The 26,856-nt window shown below is 32.8% G+C and overlaps 1 protein-coding gene across 19 annotated transcripts in view; it reads right to left on the reverse strand.

Annotated features, from left to right (window-relative positions):
* The window catches only part of PCM1 (pericentriolar material 1), a 100,468-nt gene that overhangs the window by 11,328 nt on the left and 62,284 nt on the right, over positions 1–26,856 (reverse strand). For 13 of the 19 annotated variants that reach the window (XM_079142703.1, XM_079142701.1, XM_079142704.1 and 10 more), the window contains 14 exons: positions 24,396–24,568; positions 23,953–24,084; positions 20,094–20,214; positions 18,505–18,663; positions 18,107–18,243; positions 17,176–17,310; positions 14,307–14,504; positions 11,909–11,971; positions 11,539–11,674; positions 10,957–11,117; positions 8,168–8,240; positions 6,884–7,140; positions 4,466–4,558; positions 4,262–4,376 (listed from right to left, as the gene is read on the reverse strand). In XM_079142703.1, the coding sequence (XP_078998829.1) occupies positions 4,262–4,376; positions 4,466–4,558; positions 6,884–7,140; positions 8,168–8,240; positions 10,957–11,117; positions 11,539–11,674; positions 11,909–11,971; positions 14,307–14,504; positions 17,176–17,310; positions 18,107–18,243; positions 18,505–18,663; positions 20,094–20,214; positions 23,953–24,084; positions 24,396–24,568 (1,953 nt within the window). Of the gene's footprint in view, positions 1–641; positions 2,694–4,261; positions 4,377–4,465; positions 4,559–6,883; positions 7,141–8,167; positions 8,241–10,956; positions 11,118–11,538; positions 11,675–11,908; positions 11,972–14,306; positions 14,505–17,175; positions 17,311–18,106; positions 18,244–18,504; positions 18,664–20,093; positions 20,215–23,952; positions 24,085–24,395; positions 24,569–26,856 lie in introns of those variants that run through there. The other 6 variants (XM_079142717.1, XM_079142715.1, XM_079142710.1 and 3 more) reach the window with 2 other exon arrangements.

The following is a 26,856-nucleotide window of genomic DNA, read 5'->3' on the forward strand; positions in this document are numbered from 1 at the left end:
GAAAACAGTACATTCCTATAGCCCAAACTCCAATTACTATGTAGAAGGTAAATACAGTTCTTCAACTGTATCTATCTTTAATATGCAAGCAGAGAAAGAGTTGCAACGTGCAATAACTCCAACGGAATTATTGGAATTAGCCAATCCTAAACTGTTATTCACCAAGTCCAGATGAACCAATTATTTGTTTCTTGGCTACTCTGCCTTGCTATGGTTTTCCCCAGGAAAGCTCAATAAAGGCTCTGCCTAGGCTTTCCCTTGGATCCTGTCTTCTGCCTCCTAACTGGCATGTGCCAACACCCTCACCTGTGAACACAATAAGCTTCTTCCTTATAAATCTCATTCTCATTTCCTCCTCTAGCCACAGATTTATATGTCATATCCAACAATGATATTCTTAGAATAGTATGTAAAATAAATGTTAACTAAGAAATAATAAAGCATATGTTCACTGTAAAAACAGTGGTCTAAAGTTGAATAAATCTTTCTGGTCAGTGTGTCATTTTTTGTGTCCTGATTTTTTTTTTTTTTTTTTTTCTTTTTCTACATTAGACACTGTCAAATAATCCACAGTTCTGCAATAAACTCTAAAGCATACATGAGTATGTCAATTTAAATAAAAATGCAATTCAGGGTTGTACATAGGATATACATTTATTAACAGTGAAAAAGCATTTACCCAAAGTGAATGTTACAAAATACAAAGAGTATCTTCACAGTCTGGCTAGCTCATCATTTTAGGCATTTGCTCAACCTGCATAGGGTTTCTCTCTCTCTCATTTGACCTTTTTCCCCCCTCTATCTCTAACCAAAGTTTAAAATGTCAGACAAACAGGAATATTAAATGCCTAAACCTTTACCAATAGTTACTAGAAAAAACATTAAACAACATATCTGCTCTCAAGCCTGGGTATTTAAAAACTAAAATATCTACTAAATTCAAAAAACAACAAATTAGAAGCTATAACAAAAGCTAGTTTAATAATGTTCATAGGTACCATGGTGATAACTAAAGTATTAAATATAGTTCTTCTACTCTATCCTTAATATGCATGCAGACATAGACACCTGCAATATGTAAGGCTTGACTTGAGAACCAAAATGAAGTTTTCTCCTTTCCTGATTAGAGTCAAGAAAATACAGAATCTGAGTACACATACAAAGTAACTTATTGTTCCACTTTCCTTTAAGTCAGTCCAACTAGATAATAACCCTCACTCTGGACTAACAATTTTCCATATAGGTTTTATAAAATTGGAGATACATGTCTTACACAATTCAAACTAAATATCAACAGAATAAATTTCCCCATAGGAAAATTCTCATTTAGTATTCCTTGGTTAGACATTACAGTTTAAACTTGATACTAAGGTATCAAACAAGAAAGAATTTTAAAGGAATACCAAGCTAGTTCTTTTATTATAAAGTATTTTAGACCATTGGTAACAATTTGAAAGACTACTTGGAACTAAGAACTAATTCCTCATATTCTTCAAATTTTACTCCAGGAAGAATCTATAAGATTAACTGGATCTTTTGACATCTATGTGTCTATGGCAAGTATGGGATAAAACAGTCAATCACCATTTAAAAGTCGGTTTAATTAGTTATGAAGAAGTCACATAGATTTTCTTTAATACTTCACCTGTGAACCTGTTTTTTACTACACACAGAATCAACCACTAGACCTTTAAACTATTATCTCAAAAGACAAGAATCTTAATGTTGTATTACATAAATTTAGATTTTATTTACGCCTACTTGAAAGGATTTGGTTTTTCATTTAAAATTAACCAGAAGATTACTGACTGTGCAGAAATGCTAACTTTAGAAAGCTTATTTTAAAATCCATATTGAGGCATTATAGATAGGAGTTGAAATTCTGGAAAATATTCATCTAATAGATAATTATGTAAGTTCTAGGTAAGTACATATATTCTAAACTTAACTTCTTATGCAATTTGAATAGATTAACATATATGTAGTCTATGATAACTTCACAGATATCCTGGATATGTTTATAACCTGTCCTATTCTTTTCTTCTGTGTGTGTGTGTGTGTTGCTGGGGATCAAACCCAAGGTCTGTGCATGATAGGGAAGCACATTATCACAGTCCTGTTTTATTTATATAGAGGAATAGGACCTGCAGCTATTCAAAGAATATTAATCAGATCCAATAGCAGAAACACTGGCATATGTGCAAGACTGGCCCAATGGCGGGGCTTTACAATAAATAAATGTATTTCTCTAATTCTCAGCCACTGCTCTCTCAATTGCCTAATACTACATAGAATAGCAATTTGCTGTAGAGAATTCAACATAATTTCCAAAAAGATATTTTACAGATAAGTTCAAACTTTATTTAAAACTACATTTTAAATTTAACGTTACCAAACATCACAATGAGAAGAAAATCAAGACCATAAAAGCAAGAGGAAAAAACAAAAAAACAAAGAACAGCCACAGTATATAACAAGGCTTAACTCTGTCCAGAATTCAGTTTCTGATGTTTTAAACTGCCATGGGCAGAAATTAACACACCTACCAAAAATGCAGTGTCAAACTAATTTACATTTTATACAGATCATAACAATGTTTATTTAGGGTCATTTTCATATATGTGATGACTTTATAAAGAGAGAGTTAGATGAGTCTCTGAAGACATCTCATACACTCTGGGCTCCCACTGTTTCTGAAAAACATAACAATAATTAATGCCTTATAAACTATTTGATGGATTAAGACATTACTTACTAAATTTTACTTGTAATATTGTTTTCTTACAGCTTTTAGAATATTATAAAAGAGATCCTAATTTAGCTCCAGTTCTCTGATCACACACACAGTAAAAAATAAAGGCAAGGATTTATTTCAGGATGGCACACTAAGCAGATAGTTCTTATATTTCAAAAAGACGCCAACAGAAAAAAAAAAAAAAAGAAATAACTGTAAAAGGAATTAAATTTAGATCAACAACAACAAAAAAGCTGGTAGTTAGAAATGAGAGAATAGGAGACACCAACAAAGTTTAGGAAAGCCCAAAGCAGAAGAGCATACTGTCCAAGTGCCCCCATACTGTGCACCTGGGATGGTTGCCATGTACTAGAACAGGCAGAGAAAACTGAGCTGATAACTGGGGCACTGACTGAAGGTTTCATATTTGAATGGTTTGCCCTTCTCTTCCCCATTTGTGGAAAAAATTTTTTTAAAAAATCATATATGATTTGAACCAATTGATGAATTGATGGAGAATAACAAAAAGAGAATCTTTTGATCTTGATGCAAGAAATATTATCTGAGTGGCTCATTACACTTTTACACCCATGCTACTAAACCTATAAAAGAGTAAATCTGGGACTATCACTTGGCTCTACGATGCGTTATATAAAATCATCTTCAGTTAAAGTATATATATAAAGACAAAATGTGCATTTATTTTAATAACCTTAATAATGTAAGAATACTTAAGAAGGTAAGAGGAAAGAGGGAAGAGTAAGAATGAAAATGATCCAAACTGATAGAACTAGAAAAGCTGTTGGTTTATTTTTAGTACCGAACCCAGAGGCACTTTACCACTGAGCTACATTCCCAGTCCTTTCTTCTTTTTACTTTTAAATTTTGAGCTAGGGTCTCACTAAGTTGCTTAGGCTCGCCTCGAACCTGCAATTTTTCTGCCTCAGCCTCCCAAGTATCTGGGATTACAGGTGTGTGTCACCATGCCTGGAAAAAGTATATATATTTAAAATAACAAAGATAAAAAAAACAGAAAAAAAAAAAATAACCAAATATAGGAACACTGAGGAGGAGGGGAAATAGGTCTAAATACAAATTTGTTATAGGAAAGAAAACCAATAATGAAAAGAAGTGGATGCTTGCTATTAATCATCAACTTTTTGTACCTTTCTTTTTTTTTTTTGGGTGCTGGGGATCAAACCCAGGGCCTTGTGCTTACAAGGTAAGCACTCTACTGACTGAGCTATCTCCCCAGCCCCCTGTACCTTTCTTTAAATCACATGCTTGCATAAATTTGCTAAAACTGAAGATTTTAAAGATGAAAAAATTATTTGATAATTACATGAGAATATTGTTTTATAAATTAAGCAGCTAAATTAAAATTTTTACAGAATGTCTCCTTTTTGATATGAGGCTTAAATCTCCCAGGAGCTAGTACCACACTAAAAAAATTTTAAGAATCCAAATGGTAGTATCATGATTCAAATTTTTTTCAATGTAAAATTAAAAGTGATGAATCTTACTTACCAGGTTCTTTTAGTGTCTGAGAATTTCCAACTAATTCTTCAGTCTGCATTTCACATATTTCACCAGATAAATGATTTTTCTGTTGTTCTTCTACCATTTTCTTCCTTAGATCTGCCTTTGGAATGAAGATTAAAAATATAAAAAATTCTCATCTCAACAGTATCTGTTATATAAAGACAAATTTAATTAAAGACAAGCAAATACCTCTGAATATATTGTCAGTTTAAGTGGTAAATCTTCAACTTTCACAAAATCTTCTTCATCAGACTTTTGGCTTATGTTACCAGATTCTGCTTCCTATAAGATAAATTATATTTAATGAAAACTAAAGCATTTTATCTCTTGATCTACATCTGTCATCCATTCCAAGAAATAAAGTGCATTCTTAAATGTAAATATGTATTAGTAATTCTAAGATTTTCTCTTGTATTCATATTTATATGAATGTATCAGAAATCTAGAGTTCGTTCAAAGGTTTACACATCTGCAGCTGTGAGCATACTGTTGAGATTTTTTTTTTTTGGGTGCTGGGGATTGAACTCAGGGGCATTCAATATCAAGCCATACTCCCCAGTCCTATTTTGTATTTTATTTAGAGATAGGTTCTCACTGAGTTGCTTAGTGCCTTGCTTTCACTGAGGCTGGTTTTGAACTCAAAATCTTCCTCCCTCAGCCTCCTGAGCTGCTGGGATTACAGGTGTGCACCATCATGCCCAGTGAGGTATTTTTGTTCAAGAGCTTATTTTCATAGACTTTAGAAAGATATAATAGAAGTTATAGGGAGGGCTAACTAGTAAAATTACTCACTTCTTAATATGTCTGCAGAATGTATCAGTGCTGTACAAGCAGAATGTAACTAAATACTTAATAAAGTTTTCAATATATTAACTCCATCAAGACTCAATTAGATACTTAAAGTATGAATTTAAAAATTTACCTTTGTGATCACCTCAAACTTTTTTCCTTTCCCTCCTAATATTTTTGTCAGATAATTTTTTTTTTTCAGTTCTGAGGACTGAACCCAGGGCCTTGTGCTTGTGAGGCAAGCACTCTACCAACTGAGCTATATCCCCAGCCCAATCCCTTCTAATTTTTAAAAGTATCATCTCTCTACCAACTAACCAAATAGAAACCTTATGCTTTTTCTTTTCCTGCAAGTCTACCCATCCCACTCTTGTTCACCTTCATTATAGTACTCATGTGATAGTGGAACCACCTAATGTACCCCTTCCTTAACATGTACCTTTTTTTCCTTTTGATACTGGAGATTGAACCTGGGGCACGTTTAACTACATTTCTAGCCCTTGCTGCTTGGCCTCAAACTTGAGATCCTCCCACCTCAGCCTCCCAAGTCACTGGGATTATAGGCATGCTCTACCACTTCTGACCCTTGACAATTTATTTTATATTCATTAGATTAATTTTTACAGACCATGACTTTAACCATTTTACTTTCATGCATGAAAACTTTCAGAAGGGATCTCTTTCCAAAATTCAAATTTTAGATTCTCTAAAATCTCACTTCAAGTTATTTCAATTAAGTAATTCAACTAATTTTCAGTTTTAAATGCATACATTTACTGCCAGTGAGGAAAACAAAACAGCATAGGAGGGCTACTTTCTTCTAATGTTTTTAAACCATTATAAGCCCCTTTCTCAGAAGTTATTAAATCATAATTGTGAATTTATGTTCAAGAAGTAAATCGGTTTAATTTTTAAATAATGAAGTACCTTTCTTATATCTAGAAATATTTGTTTAGGTTAAAATACTGTGTTACAAGTCTTTTTGATTTTGCTGAGGAGAAAGTAAAGCATATAAAACATATACAACCCAAGATCCAAAACATAACCTGCTAGTATAAACTTAATTGAAACAAAGGTCCAGAATAAAATTAAACTTACTACTTACTATCATAAGTACAGATTTCCTAGTATATTTTCATGCCATTCACTGTACAGAAATAAGGACTCTATTGCTGTCAAATTGTTTTATTTCACATCGCAAATGTAAACTTTTAGGTTTATCAAAGACTTGTAAAATTTCCTAAGTAGTTGAAAAGTCAAAAATGAGTAGTGTATTGTTGGGCATGATGGTACATGCCTGTAATCCCAGTGACTCGAGGCTGAGGCAGGAGGATCACAAGTTTCAAGCCAACCTAGGCAACTTAGCCAGACCCTGTCTAAAAATAAAAAAAGGAAAGAAAAAGAAAGAATTGGGATATAGCGCACAGGTAAAGTTTCCCTGGTTTCAATATTCAATACCAAAAAATAAATAAATAAATAAAAGGACAGTATGAGAGGGATGATGACTCATGTATCATCATCACTTCAGATCTGAACTGAAAATGAACTCTTTCAAAGTTGCCACCTAAAATCATCTTTTTTGGTTCTCAAAACTATAAAAAGAATAACCTTTAGGTTTTAGGATGGTCATCTTAATTGACTATTGCTCTTTGAATAAAGTTCAAAATAAGTGTGACTATGAAATTAAAATGTTCTGAACATATCTAAACCTAAACACAGTGCAGCTTGGTTTACACACTTAAAATGTTAACCTGAAAATGAAAAACTAATGCACAAAAATGAAAATAAAAAATAACTGGAAATTTAAGTGATACATACATAATCATTCACTAACACTGGAGATTCAGTATCAGGACTTCCAGCGAGAGAGCTTTCAGGAGTTTCCTGAGCAGATTTAACTTCTTTGACTCTAGGCACTAAGGTTTCAATTTCAGTTAAAGGTAACGGCAAAGGGTTAGGTTGTTTAGATGAATCAATAGTAGTAAGTGAGTCCTTATGGGCAGCACTATTTAAAGGTTGCTCATTTTCCAAGATATTGAGGTAACAAGGTTTCACAGGAGAGCTATCTTGGTCATCTGCATCAAAATAAAGTCTTAATTTAACATTGGTGCAATACAAACAGTTGTTAAATTTACAATAGTAAATAAATACAATAAGTTAAAAAATAAATACAATGCCAAATAAATACAATATGCATGAATGAGAGTAATCAAAAGACACTCATGATCCCCAAAAAAAGGTAATTAAAAATTTTTCTTAGCTGCAGTTTAAAAATTTAGTTAATCAGATTTAATCTGGGGACATTAAATAAATATCATGAAAGTCACCTGATTTCTAATGAATCAGAATTTTTAGAAGTTAAGGCCCCAGTGGTTTGGATATGAAAGGTGTCCTGCAAAAAGCTCATGTGTTAGGCAACATAGGAATATTCAACAGTGAAATTATTAGATTATGAGAGCTGTAATCTCACTAGTTGTTTAATCCATTTGATGGATTAATAATTTAAATGGACTACTGGGTGGTAACTGTAGGCAGGTGGGGCATGGCTGGAAGAAGTAAGTCACTGGGGGTATGGCAATGACTGTATATCTTGTCTCTGAATCCTTGATCTCTCTCTGCTTCCTAGCTGCCATGAGCCAAGCACCTTTCTTCTGCCACGTCCTCTGCCATACTATTTGCCTTATAATAAGCCCAGAGCAATAGTGTTGGTCAACCGCAGAATGAAACTCTGAAACCATGAGCCCAAAACAAACTTTTTCTTCTCTAAGTTGTTCTTATCAGATATTTTGACCACAGTGATAAAAAGCTAACGTACCCAAATATGGGTATTCAATTAAAAAAAAAAAAAGTCTCATTTTATCTAAAGATGGAAGAATTTTTTGGTGTGGGTAAATATCTGTCAAATATTTATAACTGCTGTTTATAGAAACAAAGCCTTCTTATGCTTTTCTACAAAAGATTTATTGGGAGAAAAAAGATATATATGAAGTCCCAAGCACCTTTAAACTTACATTAGTTAAGAATTTACATTTGTTTTAGTTTTAAACCCATAAAAGGCACTTTAGGTAATCTTTAAATTGAACAATTATTTAGATTTCTTACTTCTACTAGTGGGTTCTTGTTCTGATGGAACATTTGTGCTTCCAGCTGTTTTTTCAAGGTCATTTTGTAGAACCTAGACAGAAAAAGATTTTAATAGCAGGACTTTAAAATACATGGTCACTGTAAAGATGACCGTTACTACTATGTGGGTAGTTTTTGTTCAGACTAAGAGCTTCAAGCAAGGAAATTTAAAAATAGTTCCCAAAATGTTTTGAGGAAGCTCTGGTTGCAAGGACAAGATGGCTAAGTAAAAAAAGTTTCTTAGGCAAACTCAAAGTTGGGTGCAATGGTGCACACCAGTAATCCCAGCAACCCAGGAGGATGAGACAGGAGGATCACAAGTTCCAAATCAGCCTCAGGAATTTAGCAAGTTTTAATCTGAAAATAGAAAACAAAAAGGACTGGGGATGTAGCTCAGTGGTAAAGTGCCCTGGGTGGGTCGATCCTCAGTACAACAAAAAAAAAACAAAAAACAAAAAGCAAAAAACTCACAAAACAATTCAGTGAACTGAAATAAAATATACCATTTTTTTTCTCACTTATTTTAAATAAAACTAAGAGACAGACTATACATAGACAATAAGTGAATGGGAGAGGAACTGATCAGGAGGAGATGATGAACAAAGCCAGGTGCTTTCAGTCAGAGAAGAGAACAGAAACTGAGATTCAACTCACAATTCCAAGTATCAGATTCTAGGGTGGAAGGCATATGGTGGTGGAGCTGGTGATGAAAAGGAAGTGGTGGTGGTAATTCTTTAAAACTGTGTAAGAAAAATATGGACGTCTAGGTTCCCATCCCAACCTCAAGAAGAAAATGAGAAATTACATTTTAGAGAAATTGACTAGTAAGCCTCATATCTTGGAGGAAAGGGCAGGGTAAAGAAGGCACAAGGACAGTGGGCCTCCTTTCCCACAGTTAGCTTCAGAATACCAGTAGCCAAGATTATATACCCCAGGCAGGAAAAGACAGAGGATCCTTCTTTTTAAGAAAACTAACCCACTCTGAAGAAAAGACCAGTTCGGAGTTAGTATCAGAAAGCTGGCTGTCTACCCAAATGCCCCACAGAGGAACCAAAAGGAATCAAACCGCTTCCTGCCATATAGTCTTTAATATAAATACCTAAGTTTTAGGAGATTATTTGAACCAAGTCTCCAGGTGGGATAAGAAAAAATAACGCTTCCATGAAATAACTCACCACTATAAAAAAATAGCAATCAGGAAAAAATGTGTCTAGAAATACAAAAGATAAGAGGTAAAATAAAAATCACTTCATACCAGCATTAAGGCCAAGGAAATCTTTCGGAAAGTACAATGAAAAGATAAAGCAATTGAAATAAAAGGAAGAAAGGAGAAAATTAGTTGTTGATCAACCCACTAGGGTTAACAATATCTGATAATATCAACTCCAGAGGGAGAGAAAAGGAAAAATCGTGGGAAATTTAAAAAATAAAATGAAGAATTTACCAAACAACAGGATATAAATTCAAAAGACCCACAAGTATACTTGTGACGAATAAATGAAAGGAGACTTGCAACAAGGTACATTATTGCAGTATTTCAGAACTTTAGGGGGAAATCTTTTGGAATAGGGAGGGGAAAAAGATCAAGGATGAGAACTAAGAAAGGCATGGTATGTCTCTTCAGCAACACAGGAAACTGGACAAGGAAGCAACACCTTCAAAGATTTTAAAGGAAAATATTTTCAACACCAAAGAACTAAGACTTGTGTAGATATAATGCATCAAAATATTTGTCTTTTGTCAGGCATGGTAGTAAACCCCTGTGATTCTAGCTACTAGGAAGGTTGACTGCAAGTTCAAGGCAACTGAGAAAGAACCTGTCTCAAAAAAATAAAAATGGGGTACAGCTCAGTGGTTGAGTGCCCCTGGGTTCAATCCCCATACCACAAAACAAAAACAAAAAGCAACAACAACAAAAAAACACCTTTCTTTAAGAGTTACTACAAGATATAATTCCCCCAAATAAGGCAGTAAGCCAAAAGAAAAGGCAGACTGGATTCCAGAAACAGAGATCTAAGAAAGAAGATAAATGAACAAATGTAATTTCTACATTGGTAGCTATTTTATAGGTCTAAAGAGACAAATTTAGAATGTACCAGGAAGGTGGAATGCTCCAGGAAGAAAAAAAATGATAAATTTATTCGTACAGAAATTTTGCTGGGAGGTTCATACAGTTATAGGGGATTGGGGGTACAACAGAAGACTTTAAATGTTCCAAGAACATTAATAAAAATTGACGTAATTATAAATTCAATAGAAAGATGTATAACTATTGCTAATAAATAAGCAATATTTACTTAGCTCAGTAGTTAGTAGTATTTACAGTTTCATCAAGTCTAAATAGTTGGCTAAATTTAGACAGAAACACATACACACACATTCAGAAATACTGATGTTAAATAGCAGAAGAAATTATAAGGTGTTGCCTCTAGGACAGAATGAAGTAAAAGGAAAGGAAATAATTTAATTTTTGTTACAAACTTTTTCATGTTATCCCTAGGAGAGAAATATAAAGAGAAATTAAAAACCAGATATTCTATTTTATTGTTTTTTAAGGTGTGTTACAAAAAAAATTAAGTATTAAAGTGCCTTAAAAAGTTAAACATTACTAAATATAAAACAGTATCAGATTCTAATAAGTATATTAAAGATGCTTACATAAATGAAAACAGAATTGGAAAGCTATAAACTGACATTTTTCAGAAGGCTCTTGTTTTCAGTAACTGAAATAAGACTGGTGGAAGGAGTGCTGGTCTACACTGGAATACCTGATTGTCTTGCTCATTTTCTTCATTAGTTTCAGTGTTAGCCTGAAGTGAGGTCTGGACATCTACAGGGCTCTCTTCAAATTCTTCTATTTCTTCATCCTCATTCTCATCTTCTCCACTTCCATAATTAGTTAAAGCTTGAGTTTCAGCTTTAGACAAATCTAAGTTGATTAATACAATTTGTAGTAAACTTTATCATTTAATATTTTCTTTTTGTTTCTGTTTTTTTTTTTTTTTTTTCCTCAAATGATATTTTGGCTTTAGTCTCTGAGTAGCTGGGACTATAGGCACATGCCACCAGGCCCACATCACTGAATCTTAATAAAGACTACCAATGCATTCCTACATAGTACTGGTGCTTTACATAGATATGTAAAATCTTTAAATTGTAAGTACTAGAAACTGTGGCATAAAAAGGCCAGGTATTTTAATCAGGGTCACATAGGTAATTTAGTCAGAATTGTATTAGAATTCAAAGTCAGAGGTTGATACTTCTGTTTTCATTATACTACTCTAAATTATTTAAATAAGTGATCTATAAAGAACCAATGCATACACATGGTTCGGGACTTTTAAACTTACTAATAGATACTGGACATCCTTCACTTTCTTCATCTTCCTCTTGATCAGAAACATCAGATCTTACATTCTTGGGACCTTCAGCACCATACACCTCAGATGTTTTAATCTGCTTAACTGTTTCAGTTTCATCCTTATCCTGGCAAAAATAATTTGAGTAATTAATTCCTTTAGATACTTTAAAATGGAATATAGTTAAGAAATACAAAGAATAATTTCTGACATTCTAATTATGGAAAAAAAGTTTGTCAGAAGAAACAGCATTTGATAATATAATTTAATATTATCAAATATTAAGGTAAATGCCCTTAAAATTATTTCATATTTTGTTCCCAAAGCATTATTTTACAGGCACAAATTAATTAGCACATACTTTGTCTTCATCATCAATCTCTCCAGCAGGTGAGCCATGATCTCCTTCAAGAATCCTTTTGGCCTATTAGTAAATCCATCAAACAGAAATTTAGCAAAACATGTAGGTAATTCAGTAACCTTTAACAAATATTGCATTTTTAACCATCATATAAAGAGAAGGATACTTTCTTAGAAATGTAAAGTCAATTCTTTTGTTTAAGCCTTTTAAATTAACAAAATAAAAAGTAACCGTACTTACATCACTATTTCTTGGACACATAAAAAGGCATCTCAAATTCACTAAGTCAAAAATAAAAACCATCATTCTCTTCCACCAAACCCCATCCTTCCTCAATCTTCCCAGAAAACTGGGAACCAGCCTTTGCTTACATTCATTATCCACCTCTAAACCATGGAACATCTTACTGACTTAATGATTAACATGCATTTGTTGCTGCACATCCATCTAAGGCATTAGCTTTTAAGTTCTTACCTGAACAATTTGAAGAGTCTTAAAACTGGTCCCCCCACTTCTACCTCTACTCCCCTCCAATACTTGTTTAATACGGTATTCAGAAATTCTTTTAAATTGTATGTGAAATTGTCATTACTTTTTCAAACTTCCCCATGGGTTTCCATCATATAAAGTAAAAAATAAATGTCTTTATGAGGCTTAAAATGCTCCATAACTTGACCTTGAAACAGAATAAAAGGAAGGGCCCCTATAAATTTTAAAAAAAATTATTTTGTAGTTGTAAATGGACAGCATGTCCTTATTTTATGTTTATATTTTACGAGGTGCTAAGGACTGAACCCAGTTCCCCATGCATGCCAGACAAAAGCTCTGCCACCGAGCCATAGCCCTAGCACCCCCTGTAAAATTGAGAATAACTTCTCCATGCTGACAGTAAAGGTTGAGAGCTACAACCCCCAGACTCCTAAGTTCCAAGAAAGCTAAAAATGAACATTGCCCCCTGCCTGTCAAAAACAGGCTAACTACACACACACACATATATAAAATCTTTCATTGTCTCACTTTGCTGCTTTTCTTTTAAAAAGCTGTCCTCATCCCCAGAGTCTCCCAAAGATACAATATTCAAAAATGAAGTTGCTTCTATCTTCCTTCAAAGCTGGCTTTGAATAAAACCTATTTTCCTACCATTTGCATCTGAATATTTCCAGAGCAGCAAAAAGCCTAGCCTCTTCCCTGCCACCAATATTAGTGCTGCCTAGTCCACCTCCATGAGAAGATACATCATCTATATTCTTACAACTTCCCTCAATGTGCTACTTCTTCCATGACCTTTTCTGTTCTCCAATTGGTCAACCCTTCCTTAGCGTTGTTACACTTTAAGTTTTCTCAGAATGGAAAGCTATTTTCTTTCATTCTCATTGTGAACTCCTTTTTTTTCATGGTTTAGCTCATATTTCACTCAAAGGTGAAGACTACTAGCTAAAGCAGACTGAAAGACTTCCTTTCAATCATTTATTATGAAGGTATGTTGTTTTATTTTCCTTAAACTCTAAAGCAATGGCTGAAATGAATTTATGTCCGGAATATAAAAGTCATATAAAGTATGAAGTACGTAGTTTGACTTTGTCTTTTTTAGATTCTGAGGAAGAAAGGTTATTTCTTTTTATCTGGGTCTTGGCCTGCTTCCCTTCTTGTGATCAGAAGGCCAAGATGGCCAAGAAAAGGGTGAAGATCTAGGGGAAAAGATTCCTGAGAAGAATAAGATACAGGAGGAACAAACTCAACCAAATTCACATGGTCAAAATTAGTTTGACAAGGGAAAGAAACTCTAGGAGGATATGAAACTAAAACCCTAACCAATAAACAAGCCTGTCTGTGTATATTTCAACCTTTGGAGACTCTATGGGGATTGGTAAAAGTAAAGGCAGGTAGTTGACCAAAGACTAGATCCTAGTCCTCCTCTCCTCTTTGGAGACTAAATAAGTGACAATGAAGTTAACTAGACATGTGACAATGTACATTTAGCACAAATTCCTATCTGTATTCTGCATTCCTGATTTCTTTTTCTTTTTTTCTCTTTTGAAGTGCTTGCTTGGGATCCAACCCACCTATTCACACATAGTAGGCAAGTGCAGTAACATTCCCTGCATTTCTGATATTTACTGTTTTCACTCCTGAAATTTAATATGTACCACATGTACTGAATTGCAATCTGATTAAATGATTTTAAAAAGTAACTACTTTGGTTGAAGTCCAATATAAATGCAGTTATTAATAATGATCATGAACCATACTTAGGGCTGGGAATGTGGCTCAGAGATAGGATGCTTGCTTTGCATGCATGAAGCCCTGGGTTAGATCCACAGCATACACACATACAAACCCCCCATCACCATATTTATAGGCTAATACTATTCCTAAAATCAAAATGAATGTTATTTACCTCTTTGGCATAAGACTGTATCACTCCAGCCGCTTCTATTTTCCTTTTGCATCTCTGTTTAACAGTTATACTATTATTATCCAAATCCTGCATGAGTTTAAAGAAAGCCAATTCATTAAACAACACTTCAGATATCTCCACAAGAAGATCTTCTCCACAGTCCTTCAGTTTTCTGCCCGCAAATTTTGCCAGTGAATCCTATCCAAAGATAAACCAAATGATTTTTAAGATCATAGAAAACTTTACTTGTGGGTACAGTAATATACATGATTAAAAGATTAAATTATAATACTTACCTGGAGAAAATCAGAATTACTACTTTTAAGTACTGAAACACTTGAAACTAAGATTACTAAGGAAAGACAGGTTAATATTACTAAGTTACTAGGAATTTTGCTAGTCCTGCTTGAAGATTATACAATAAAGGGAGGCAAATAACCTATGGTCATCCATAAATTTAGTCCTTATTTAACACACTTCCTGGGTACAAACAAAATAGGGGATTCCTAATTGCAAAAGAGTTCCAGACAGTACATACTGGGTGTATACATATGCAATATCTTTATACTACAGTAACAAGTCATTAAGTACTGTGAGAGAAAAATACAAAAAGTCTTCCACATCTAAATGGTACCATTAATTTTAGTTTCCCCTTTATATTAACCAACCAGTCATTCTAACTAAAATTTTCTTCAGAATGTTTAAACATAAACTTTGGTTCAAGTTGAATTTTAGCATCATCAAATGAAAGGGACAATATTATTCTATCCTACACTCTACAGTTGAAACCACTTCCCTCTTCTTTCTTTAAAAAAAATGTAGAATGCCATTTAGAAAACAGACAAGCAAATATAAGCAGTGTCCCACTACCCAAAACAAACGATCTAGTTCAATCACAGAAATAAGTACTCAGCAAGGCTGAGCCTATTGTGAAAAAAATTCTTGAACAGATTTCAAAAGGAAAAACTAGAAAACAATAATTTAAGCTCTAGCTCATGAAAACAATTTTAATACTCAAGGCAGAATTTCACATAAATTAATTTGCATTCTCACATATGTGCCCCTATGAAAAAAACAGGAATCGGGGGTGGGGGGACTCAAATTTTCTTAGACTTAAATAAAAAGCTTGTTTCCAAATTAATGTTTTGGATTCCACTCACAATTACAACAGTGGTAAAAATAAGGGAGAGCGGGCTAGGGAGATAGCTCAGTTGGTAGAGTGCTTGCCTTGCAAGCACAAGGCCCCGGGTTCAATCCCCAGTACCACAAAAAAAAAAAAAAAAAAAAAAGAGCTGTGTAGATCTTGATAAACAAAACGTGCAAATTATAAACAAACTACTTCTCTTTCAGTCAGATTCTAAAAGTTAATTCTTCTGTAGAAATAACCTAGCTAATTAAATTTACTAAAATTCATTTACTACAAGCTACCTTAAACATTTTTAATACTTCAGATATTTCTACAAGAACATCTTCATAGTCTTTCAGTTTTCTGCCAGCAAATTTTGTCAGAGAATACCATTGAAAGGATTCCTACTGATGTCTTTTATTCCTGATAAATTATGTGTCAGCACTATTAAGTAGAGCCTGGACAGTTTGAGACTATTACTGAATTTATCACTTTAGTTTTAATATTAACATGATGGAAATTTACATCTAGTTCAGGGTTTAAAAAAAATTAACAAAATGATAATACTAAATCCACAACCAGTATAAATGCCAAAAAAAAAAAAAGGAAAAAATTTCATAGGAAAATAAGGCAATAAAATGAAATGAAAATGTATTATCTAATTTGGAGTAATAATGCCTATCACTGAATCAAAGGTTTGATATAAGGAAAAATAAGGTACTCTTACTTAACATAGACTTTTTCGACCTGGGCCCTTTTTTTGTGTGTGGTGCTGGGGACTGAACTCAGGGCCTCAAACATGTTAGGCAAGCACTCTACCACTGAGCCACAACCCCAGTCCTCAATCTGGGCATTAATGACATTTAGAATTAGAGAATTCTGTTGCGAGAGACTGCTCTGTTCATTGTAGGATGTTTAGCAGCATGTCTGACCTTTACCTAGTACTTCCCCTCCCCTTTCCCTATCTCCCTCTACCACACCTGCTGTATAGTGGTACACGAAATGTCTTCAGACATTACTGAATGTCTCCTGGGAGGCAAAAATCTCCCCAAGTTGAGAACCACTGCCTCGATATAAAATTACTCTACATCTCACTATAGAATACTGATTACTAAAAGATGGGCAAGATGGGCAGGAAGGGGGATATGAGAGGCCAGCTGAGGAGTACCAAAAGGAAGTTAAACAGAAGGAGCAATCTCTTGCATTAGAAGCATAGTCAGATAACATTATATTTTAATAACCTATTATATATTTTATGAAGATCTAGAAAAGAGTTCAAAAGTTTCTAAACATAAAGACATGATAAAGAGAGGGAAATGCTAATTACTCTGATCTGATTAGTGCTAAAAAGTTTCTACAATTGATAACTGGTTTCTAGTCTCTAAAATTTCCTATATTAGTCAAAAACTATCTTAGAAAAAGTCACAGAACATTTTAAACTTAAAAAACTGGGTAGAGGAAAAAAAAAAAATCAAACCAACAGATTATTAAAGTTCAGACATGTCCTAGAGGTGATTGAATTAAATGAAGACACATGCCAAGTCCTAGTATAATTTTTTTAATGAAGGAAGAAGCTAATAAGTATTAAAATGCTACCCCAAAGGCTGCTAGAATGATGACTACTTGAATAAATTGTTTAATGCCAGAAAAGTAACAAAAAACCCCTAAAACAACAACAACAAAAAACAAAACAAAACCAAAACAACTAACCAGATGGTAAGGCATAGAAGTATAAACTCTTACTTGTAATATACTTCCAAGTTGCTTATGAAAGAACTTCACAAACTCCTTGCTCTCGTCATTTTGCTGAGTAAGGGTCAAAACCATGCGTCTTACTGAAGTGAGAAGTTGAGAAGAGCATATTTCATCCATGTGCTCCTAAGAAAAATCCTAGTTGATTAGGATATATATTTACCTACGGTTTAAAAACTTTAAATTCACAAATTATGAAATTTCATTTCTCTTGCATAAAAAATTCTTAATTTTCAGTTATACATTTGGTAAAAAGATCATTCACAAGGGCATTCAAACTCCCACTCTACGCACACCAGTTAAAAGGTAGTAATATATTATGTGATCCAACGCTTTCATCATTTTCTTTCTGTATTAAAGAGAACTAACCAATCCTAACAACGAAAAACGTCTCTAGATATTATGAAATGTCTTGGATCAGCGATACCCTCTAACTTTCTTACCAAGTCACTTTGGGCATGTTTCTTCTTAACTGTCCTTTAAAATCATGTGTGAGCTACAAAACAATCTCAATTACTGTTAATTTTTTGAGATGAGTCTAAAGAACTTCTATATCAAGTAATCTCCACAAGAACAAAGGGCTTGATTTATTCACTGCTATGTTCACAACACCTGACATAAAGTAGACGTTCTACAAATATTTTTGAATGAATAATACTGTGTAACCATTAAAAATATGTAATAGAAAGATCTCCAAAGATGTTTATGGTATAACATGAAAAAAGCACCATGCACGTGTACAAATTAGTACAAAAAGATCACCAAATGTTGCTGGGGCTATCTCTGGGTGAAAAACTATGAGTCATTTTTAGCTTTCTTCTTTTGTTTACCTGTACTTTCAGGATTTACTATAATGAAGTCTTCTATGAATCAAAAATCAAACTACAGAAAGTTTACTTATTTTTAAAAAACTACTATTTACCTTCAAAAAAGGAATGACTTCTTTCATAATTGCTTTAATCTGTCGATCCAGCTGCTGAGTATCAATTCTAGGGCATGGGATGCTAGAAACTTCACTTATAGGTTGTTGTGAAGTATGATTTTCAATAATGGGAGCTTCTATTTTTTAAGAAAAATAATACGTTAACAAAATGAAGCCTATAACATTGTACATACGCACTTATAACACATTTTAAAGAATACTAAGTTGTAATAATTTTATGCTAAAATAATAAAAGGAAAATCTATGCAGTTTTTAGCAGTCCCAACAATTAAGAAAAAACAGTAATCAAAAAAACCACTATTAATATGCCAGGTAGGGCTTTTAATTGTTTTCTATGAAACAATGATTATTATACTTCTAATCAAAGTAAAACACACCTTCTAAATTATTTACTACAGTGGTGGCGGCAGCAGCATCTGCATCTTCAATAACTCTGCAGGTGCATCTCATATTTGAATTACTTTCAGCCTCAGTCTTCATTCGCTCATATTCTCTCATTCTGGCTAATGCCTGATCTAAGTGAATCACGGTGTTACCTGCATTTGGGTCGGAAATATTTTTAGTATACATAAAAGCAAACTTTTCACAAATATCTCAAAACATAATGTTTGAACACAAGGGAGGAAAACTGGCTTTAAACAAGTTCCAGGAACTATATTAATGGGGAACTTTATTTACATCATCACATTTATTTACCTCATCCTTACAGTAACCCTATAAAGTAGATGACAGTGTGTTCATTTTCAGAGAACTTTAGTAACTTGCCAAAGATTTCACAGTTAAAACAAAAAAGTACGGATTTAAACCTTAGCTTGACTATGAAGTCCATATTTGTTCACTATATCATGTTTCATTTCAACAGTTAAAAGAAAATAAATTCCAAAATATCACACAAATTTTACAGAAAATAATCCAATCTAACACAAGCAAATAAGGAAAAAGCCTATCAATGAGAGTTTCTAATTCTCCTATGTCCACTTCAAACAATGCTAGTGGTGAAGGGTTGTTGGGGAGGGGAAAAAAAAAAAAAAAAGTCAGTAAAAGAATGAACGTATGAAACACTTAAAAGTCAGTAACTCAGAAAAGGAAGGATAAGCAAAGAGGGAAAGGGTTCGTAGTGGAAAACTGCCTTCAAAATTATATCAATCTTGGGCTGGGGAGATAGCTCAGTTGGTAGAATGCTTGCCTTGCAAGTACAAGGTCCTGAATTCAATCCCCAGCACCACAAAAAAAAAAAAAAAAAATTATATCAATCTTCTTCTCTTCATACGAACAACTAGAATAATGGTACATGAGAGATTATTTTATCAATCATGATTATCTGTGTATCCTTTGGTAGGTCACAGCATAAAAAATGTTATCAGATACATCTTCTTTCCTCTAATTTCCTTTCCAAGTTTAACACTCATTTTATTTTGTTTTGTTTTGTTTTTAAAGTCATGTAAATTTATTTTACTATTCATGAGGAAAAAACATAATGTGACATGCTTTAGCATTACCTGAAATTTTTATATAGGTTATTGAGGCTAAGAAATTTGAGTTCTTATCTCACACTATGAAGTTAATATTTTTAATGAAAATGTGTTTGAATAAGGCCTGAATTTTTCTCATTAATTAGTCCTTTAAGTCCTTTAAGGACACCTTTCCTTTGAGGAGAAGGAAATTAACATTTTGAATGCCTATTATTCATGCTAAAAAGTTATATACATTTTTCCCCAAGAACACAGCAAGCTCTATAAGATCCCTGCTTCCTTAGTATCTGTAGGATCTTAAAGATTAGATGATCTGCCCAAGGTCAAAGAGTTAAGAATACCGAATTTAAACTAAGACTTTTAGGTCCACATTCTTTAAAACACATATTGCCTTTCTAGTTGTTTTCTTATTAATGCAATTCAAAGACTGCATGAGATCAGCTTAAAGTCATGTTGAGATGATTAAAAAAAAAAAAAAAAAAAAACCTGCTTACCTAGATCATCTGTTGCGAAAGGCTCAAAATTTGAAGATACAGACATAACACTAACATTATCAGCATCATTTTGCTCACTTATTTTATGTGTTTCTCTTTCAAAGTTCTTCTCAAAAGTTTCCTAAGTTATAATGAAACAAACGAAAATCACTAATATTTCCTTAAAACATGTTGTAAATATTAAAGATCTAACAAGGAAACAATATTTGCTTAACATTATACTTCTGAAAAGAGATGTTTACAAATTATGAGTATTCCATCCAAGCAAAACTGTGACATAACCAAAGTTACTAAGGGTTGAAAGTCACAGAAAACATTAAAAGATTAAGGAACCTTACAGAACACTTTTCATGTAGATAAAAAGTCAGCTGATTAAAAATTCTAAACAGACAAAATTAAAATTAAACTAAAATTTAAATTATTCCCACACCTTTATGGACATTCTCTTATCTTCAAACCTTATTTAACATTATTTGTATCAGAAGAAACACAAAAGTATCATTTATATTTTTTAAAAGAAATATTTTATTTAAATATAATTTACATACAATAATGTACCCATCCACTTTAAGGATGGTTTAAGGAATTTTGACGAAAGATACACTTCTATGAACAGTTTTCTGAAAATAACGACCATTTCCATTAGCCCAAAAATTTCCTTTGCACCCCTCCAGAGCCAATCCCATAACACCCCAATTATATAATTTCTATCACTATTGATCAGCTTTGCTCATTCTAGAACTTCACACAAATGGAATCATGCAGTGAATACTATTCAGTGTATGGTTTCTTTTGCTGAGTGTGCTTCTAAAATTAATCCATATTGTTGTGTGTTTCAGAAGTTCATTTTTTAAAAATTGTTGAATATATCCCTTGCATGGATACACGTTTATCCATTTATCTGCTGATGCTCCAATTTGAGGCTATAATGACTAAAAAGATGCTGTATTAGTATATAAGTATTTTTGTGGACATGTTTTCACTTCTCTTGGATGAATACCTACCAAGAAAAATTGCTGTGTCACATGTCAAATTTATGTTTACCTTTATAAGAAACCTCCAAACTGCTTTCCAAAGTGGTTGTGCAATTTTACATTTCCCACAAGCAGTTTGAGTTTCAGTTGTTACACGTTCTTATCGACACTTCTTGTGATCAATCTGTTAAATTTTAACTATTTTAGTGGGTGTGAGGTGGTATCTCATATGGTTTTCATTTGATGCTAGTCTTTCATATTTTTTTTAGTGAAGCACCTGTTCAACCCTCTGCAAAATTTTTTTACTCAGTTGTCTTATAATGAAGTTCTAAGAAATATTATACAGTCCAGCCACAAGACATTTGTCAGATATAAGTAACTGGGATGATTTTTTCCTAACACTATTTTTTGAAAAGCAGAAAGTTTTATTTTTATGAAATGTAATCTTCTATTTTTTCTTCTTTAGTTCTTTTTGTCTTACTGGGCATGCTGGCACACTGGCACACTACTGTAATCCCAGGAACTTGGAAGGGTAAGCAAGAAGATCCCAAGTTAGAGGCCAACCTTAGCAACAAAGCAAGACTCAGTCTCAAAAAAATAAATAAATAAAATGGTTTGGGGATGGGCTGGGGATGAAATTCAGAGATAAAGTACCCCTAGGTTCAATCCCTAATATTAAAAAAAAAAAAAAAAAGTAAAACACAAAAAACAAACAAAACAAAACCCCACTGCCTATATCAGGGTCATAAGATTCTCCCCCATTTCCTCTTAAAGAGTTTTTATAGGACTCCATCATTTTATATTAATTTTGTGTATAGTGTGATAGGAGTTATGTCTCATTTATATTTTGACTAAAACCTTCCAAAAGTATGTTTTTTCCATGTTCTTGAAAATAACTAGCTATTCATCTTTAGTTTTAAGTCACCCTCAGTACAGAAAGTACCTACTAGAAACTGCTGTAAACACTCAATGATGTGCTGCTGGCTGGTTAAACGGCATTGGTAGAAAGAAGATGTTGATATTAATGCTGAATTTAAGTTTGGAAGAAAAATAAACTGATTTAATGATTTAAGAATGACAGTAATTTGTTTCAAGCCCCTACTTATCAAGTAAAACACTATGTTTAAATCTTACTGTAAATTCAAAATCTTGTCAAGTTAACTTTATCTTGAGTCCAATTTTCAAAATTTGCTATTGATAGTGCAGACCAATGTGCTTAAATCTTTTCAAAATAAATGAAAGTAATGCTGCCTATATGACAATATGAAATTTGAATAAAAAGGAGGGGTACTAGAGTTAGGGATACAAAATTACTGAAAAAGATCTTTAAGAACACTCTTGCACTCTCTTCCAAATTATTTCAATGTCCAATAAACCTTAACATAATCTAACATGCATTTTTTTCTAGCTGGACTAGTTTTCAGTTCTCACAAACAGGAGCACACAATTTTCAGTTAATTATAATATTGATTTATCTGAAGGAGTACTTCTTAATTTATATATGAATTGTAGAGTCAATGAAAACCATGTAGTTTTAGACACGTTTGTGTGAACCATAGTATAGAAGTAAAAAACCGGTGGAAGAACATTTTGAGCAAAAAAATAAAGAATTATTGTTTTCAACAGGAATTTAAGCTAAAGGGAAACATTAGAAAAAGTTCTCAATAGTTCTCAATAGTTCTAAGGAACTTATCTATCTGAAGAAGAGATAAAATAATCTTGAGAAAAAATACTGTCTTCTCAGAAAACGCTGTGTTAATATATCAACAATAGTCAGAAACATAATAGTATGATTCCAACTTTCTACCTAGAGCATATATTTGCTTATGTACTCTTCAGATGCTGGAGTTGTTCTTAAAAAAAAAAAAAGTTGGGATATAGCTCAGTTGGTACAGTGCTCGTCTATAAAGCACAAGGCCCTGGGTTCAATCACCAGCACCACAAAAAAAAAAAAAAAAAAAAAAAAGATGAAAAAAAAAGTGTATTTGATATTCTAGGACCATATACATTCTTTTGTAATAGAATCAAGACCTGACACTTTAAATAGGTGATTTCCCAAATACCTAGTACACTATCTTCTCAGCACGGTAGCAGTGCTGTCACTTAGTCATTTCATCAACACTATATACACTAAGTATTATTTTCTATCATTCTCACCACTCTTCTACATTTCCAGGGCCTTTTTATTTCATTCAAAAATTTCTCCAAGTGTAATATATTAAATTACATTTTCCCCTTGATTTTCTTTTTTCTAGGCTCTTTTTCACCCAATGACCTGATTTATCCTATACTAACTAGCCAAGGGTTCTTACTGTGACTGGTTTATTGACTGTTTGAAGGCACACAAGCTACATTTATTAGATGTCTGTTAGGAATCAGTCCCTATGTTGTCAATGGAGATATAACTGTGGCTATTTTAGACTAAATAATCTATCATTTATGCAGAATTTTTTGACATTTCCCTGTATACTTTGTGTATTCTATTTTGTCCTTAATTAAAGTAATAGATTATGGTCATCTTTTTAAAAAAAGCTAAAAATTGAGCCAGGAGCAGTGGCACGTCTGTAATCCCAGCAACTCGAGAAGATGAGGCAACGGGATTGAAAGTTCAAAGCCAGTCTCAGCAATATAGCATGGACTTAGGCAATTTAGCAAGAAACTATCTCAAAACAAAAAAAGCAAAAGTGTTGGGGATATGGTTCAGTGGTTAAGAGTTCCTGGGTTCAATATCAGTACTAATAAACAAGCAAATAAACAACAACAAAATCATAGAAAGATAAAAGTGAATGTATTAGGTATATTCACCATTTGACAACAACCTATTCAACTTTTGTTTACTGCATTCTGAAATTATGCCTACATTTCTCTAATCATTATCAGCTTACATCATCAGTAGTAGCAAGGCTTTCACTGGGAGTAAGCTCTGAGTTTGAAGCTATCCAAGTACCAGAGTTCACTGATTTTACATTTTCCCCTTCTTTTTCATGGCTTTCGGAAATATGTCTCGATACTATGTCCTAAATAAAAGAAATAAGACATTTATGAAAAAAATATGCTGAATTCCAAATTTTTGTTACAAATTTAAAAGCAGCAGCTGATGGAAAAACAAATATAGTACTTCTTATCTCACAGGTTAATTGTAAGAAATAATATTAAAGATGAAACATGGAAAAATTACAAAGACTAGCTTTAAATAAAATGTCAAGAAAAACAAATCAAACTACATATGGAATAAAGACATGCTTCAGTCTAAGAAAGGAACCAGATATTATCATGAAGTAAGTTGATCACAGATAGGGTTGGAAAAAGAACGACAGGTGCCAGATACCTGCAATGCATATAAAGCCCTCTGCCTTAAGTAGTCTGTATTAAGTAGTTGAAGCTCATGGAAGAGTTCAATAAGAAAATGTGGGCGAGATTCATTTTGAGAAATTAAAGTAGCCACTTCAGAATAAATAGTATCCCGCAAAGCTTCAAACATAGAAAAATCACTCCCAGTTTCTGGAAGATACAAAAAATCAGGAAGTTAAAAAAAGTAAATTAGGAAAGTTAATACTGATAAAATACCTTCATGACAATTTCTTTTCATTTATGTCCTTATTTTAAGCTTTAAATTTCTTAAAAATCAGAATACAGTTCTACTGCAGGACATTTCAAGTAGAAGAAGATTAAAATTACCAAAAATAATCTTAAACTATCAAGATCAACACTGTATATTAAAGAAATACTAAAATTCATGGATAACATTACCCATCGCTACTTAAAACTATTTATTTTTCAATAAAAACATTTAGAAAATGTTATATACTTCATGGGGAAAAAATAAGTAAAAATCTTTCAGCACTTGAAGTCCAAATAATCTGCCTTGTTGTATGCTAATATGAACTTCATAACAGAAAAAAATCTGTTTATTTTTAATGTTTAGAACAAAGTACTAACAAAAGCTACTACTTTAAGGTCTATCTGGCTATTAGGTCCACTAATTTTCAAATCTCATCTAAAATTCAAAAGTGCTATGCTAATAAATAAGTAAATTTATAACTATAACATAACAGATCAATTTCATTACAGTATCTTATTTATATACTCAGTATAAACTGAAGCAGCTAGTCACCCAACTGAAGTTTTTTTGTTAAAATGTTTTTGGGTACCAGGGATTGAACTCAGGGGCACTCAACCAATGAGCCATATCCCCAGCCCTATTCTATATTTTATTTAGAGATAGGATCTCACTGAGTTGCTTAGCACCTCACCGTTGCTGATGCTGGCTTTGAACTCAAGAGATCCTCCTGCCTCAGACTCCCCAGACACTGGGATTACAAGTATGTGCCACCATGCCTGGCTGAAGTTTTCAGTTTCAAAGAATCTCAGCATCACTATTATTAAGCTACAATTCTACCATATATATTTGCTGGCAACACAGAATGATCACTCTCAAATGTATACAGCCATACACTTAATTTTAACTGTTCTTAACTAGGAACTATACCCACTGAGTTCTCTCTGGAGGAAAAAAAAAATCTCCAAGTGGTTTTGCTAGCTAGCAAATTCTTTAAACATTATAGAGCAAAAGTAGAACTTCAAGAAGTCAGTTAAATACTCAAGTTCTGCAAAACACATTAATAACTCAGAAAGAGAATTGTGCCTTCAAAAAGTGTGCAAAGAGCATGAAGATTTAATAGATTTCTGCAAGACAGAGATAAGAAAATGCAAAAGGAATGTGCTCCAATGGAAAAACTTTCCACTAATTAAGTAATTTAACATCTCCAAGTCCCAATTTCTGAAAGCATAAAACAATAGTAATAAAAAAATGCAAGTTTCCTATCTTACCTCTGATAGTCATGAATATAAAATGAAGTGATATGCTTAAGTTTTCTTAGTAGTTTTAAAATGTTCAAATGTGACATATTATCACAAAAGTGACATTTACTATAAGCAGGAACCAAACCTTTCTGTAAGAAATATCTACCTATAGTAAAATTCCAGCTATGATTTGATACACAAACTTTAAATGTATATATCATACTGCTATTTAATCACAGTTGTTTGATCTTGAAACTATTTTCGGTATAAAAGAGCAAAGGATTTAATGACATCTTTAATATCTCTGTGATAAAATTGTCACTCTAAATTTAAAAAATTATTTCTAAACAATGAATTATGCCAATCATAAGCATCATCCTTCCTTCCTTTCTACAGTTAACTGATGGAAAGTGTATGCCAATTTCTCCTCCTAGATCATAATTAATTCGCTTTTGCTATAAAAGTCCCTAATCTCAGTCAAGCGTCTCTGATCTTATTTTGAGAGTTCTTTTCTTTAGAATTACCACTGACACATCTTCAGCTCTGTCAGTTCTGGGTCCTTGTTTTGCTGTCTTTACAGTTTCCTAAAGGTTCAAAAAGGCTTTCATTTTTCGATCATGTTGTAGGAGTTGAAGAATATTAACAATGCTAAACCATACAGAACTATATTTAATCAAAATAGTTTAGAGAACAAAATAGTTGTTCTGAATTTTTCTAATTTCCATCATGTATCTTTATCATAGTCATTTTTGTTTGATGGCTTATTTTTCAATAGATATTTACTGGTGATAAAAAATAACTATAATATAAAACATCTATATTCGTTTCAAAAATATTAATGCTTTTTTAAATATTCAAGAAATATAAAATAAATAACTTTAAAACACTAAAATCTTGAAAATGGTTTCTTTTACCCTTATAAATGTGTTGGTTAGGTTTCACACACTAACTGCAAAACAAGAAAAGCAGCCAATTTCACCAATCAA

The sequence above is a fragment of the Sciurus vulgaris genome (assembly GCF_902686455.1).
Source record: "Sciurus vulgaris genome assembly, chromosome: 5".
Taxonomy (NCBI): Eukaryota; Metazoa; Chordata; class Mammalia; order Rodentia; family Sciuridae; genus Sciurus; species Sciurus vulgaris.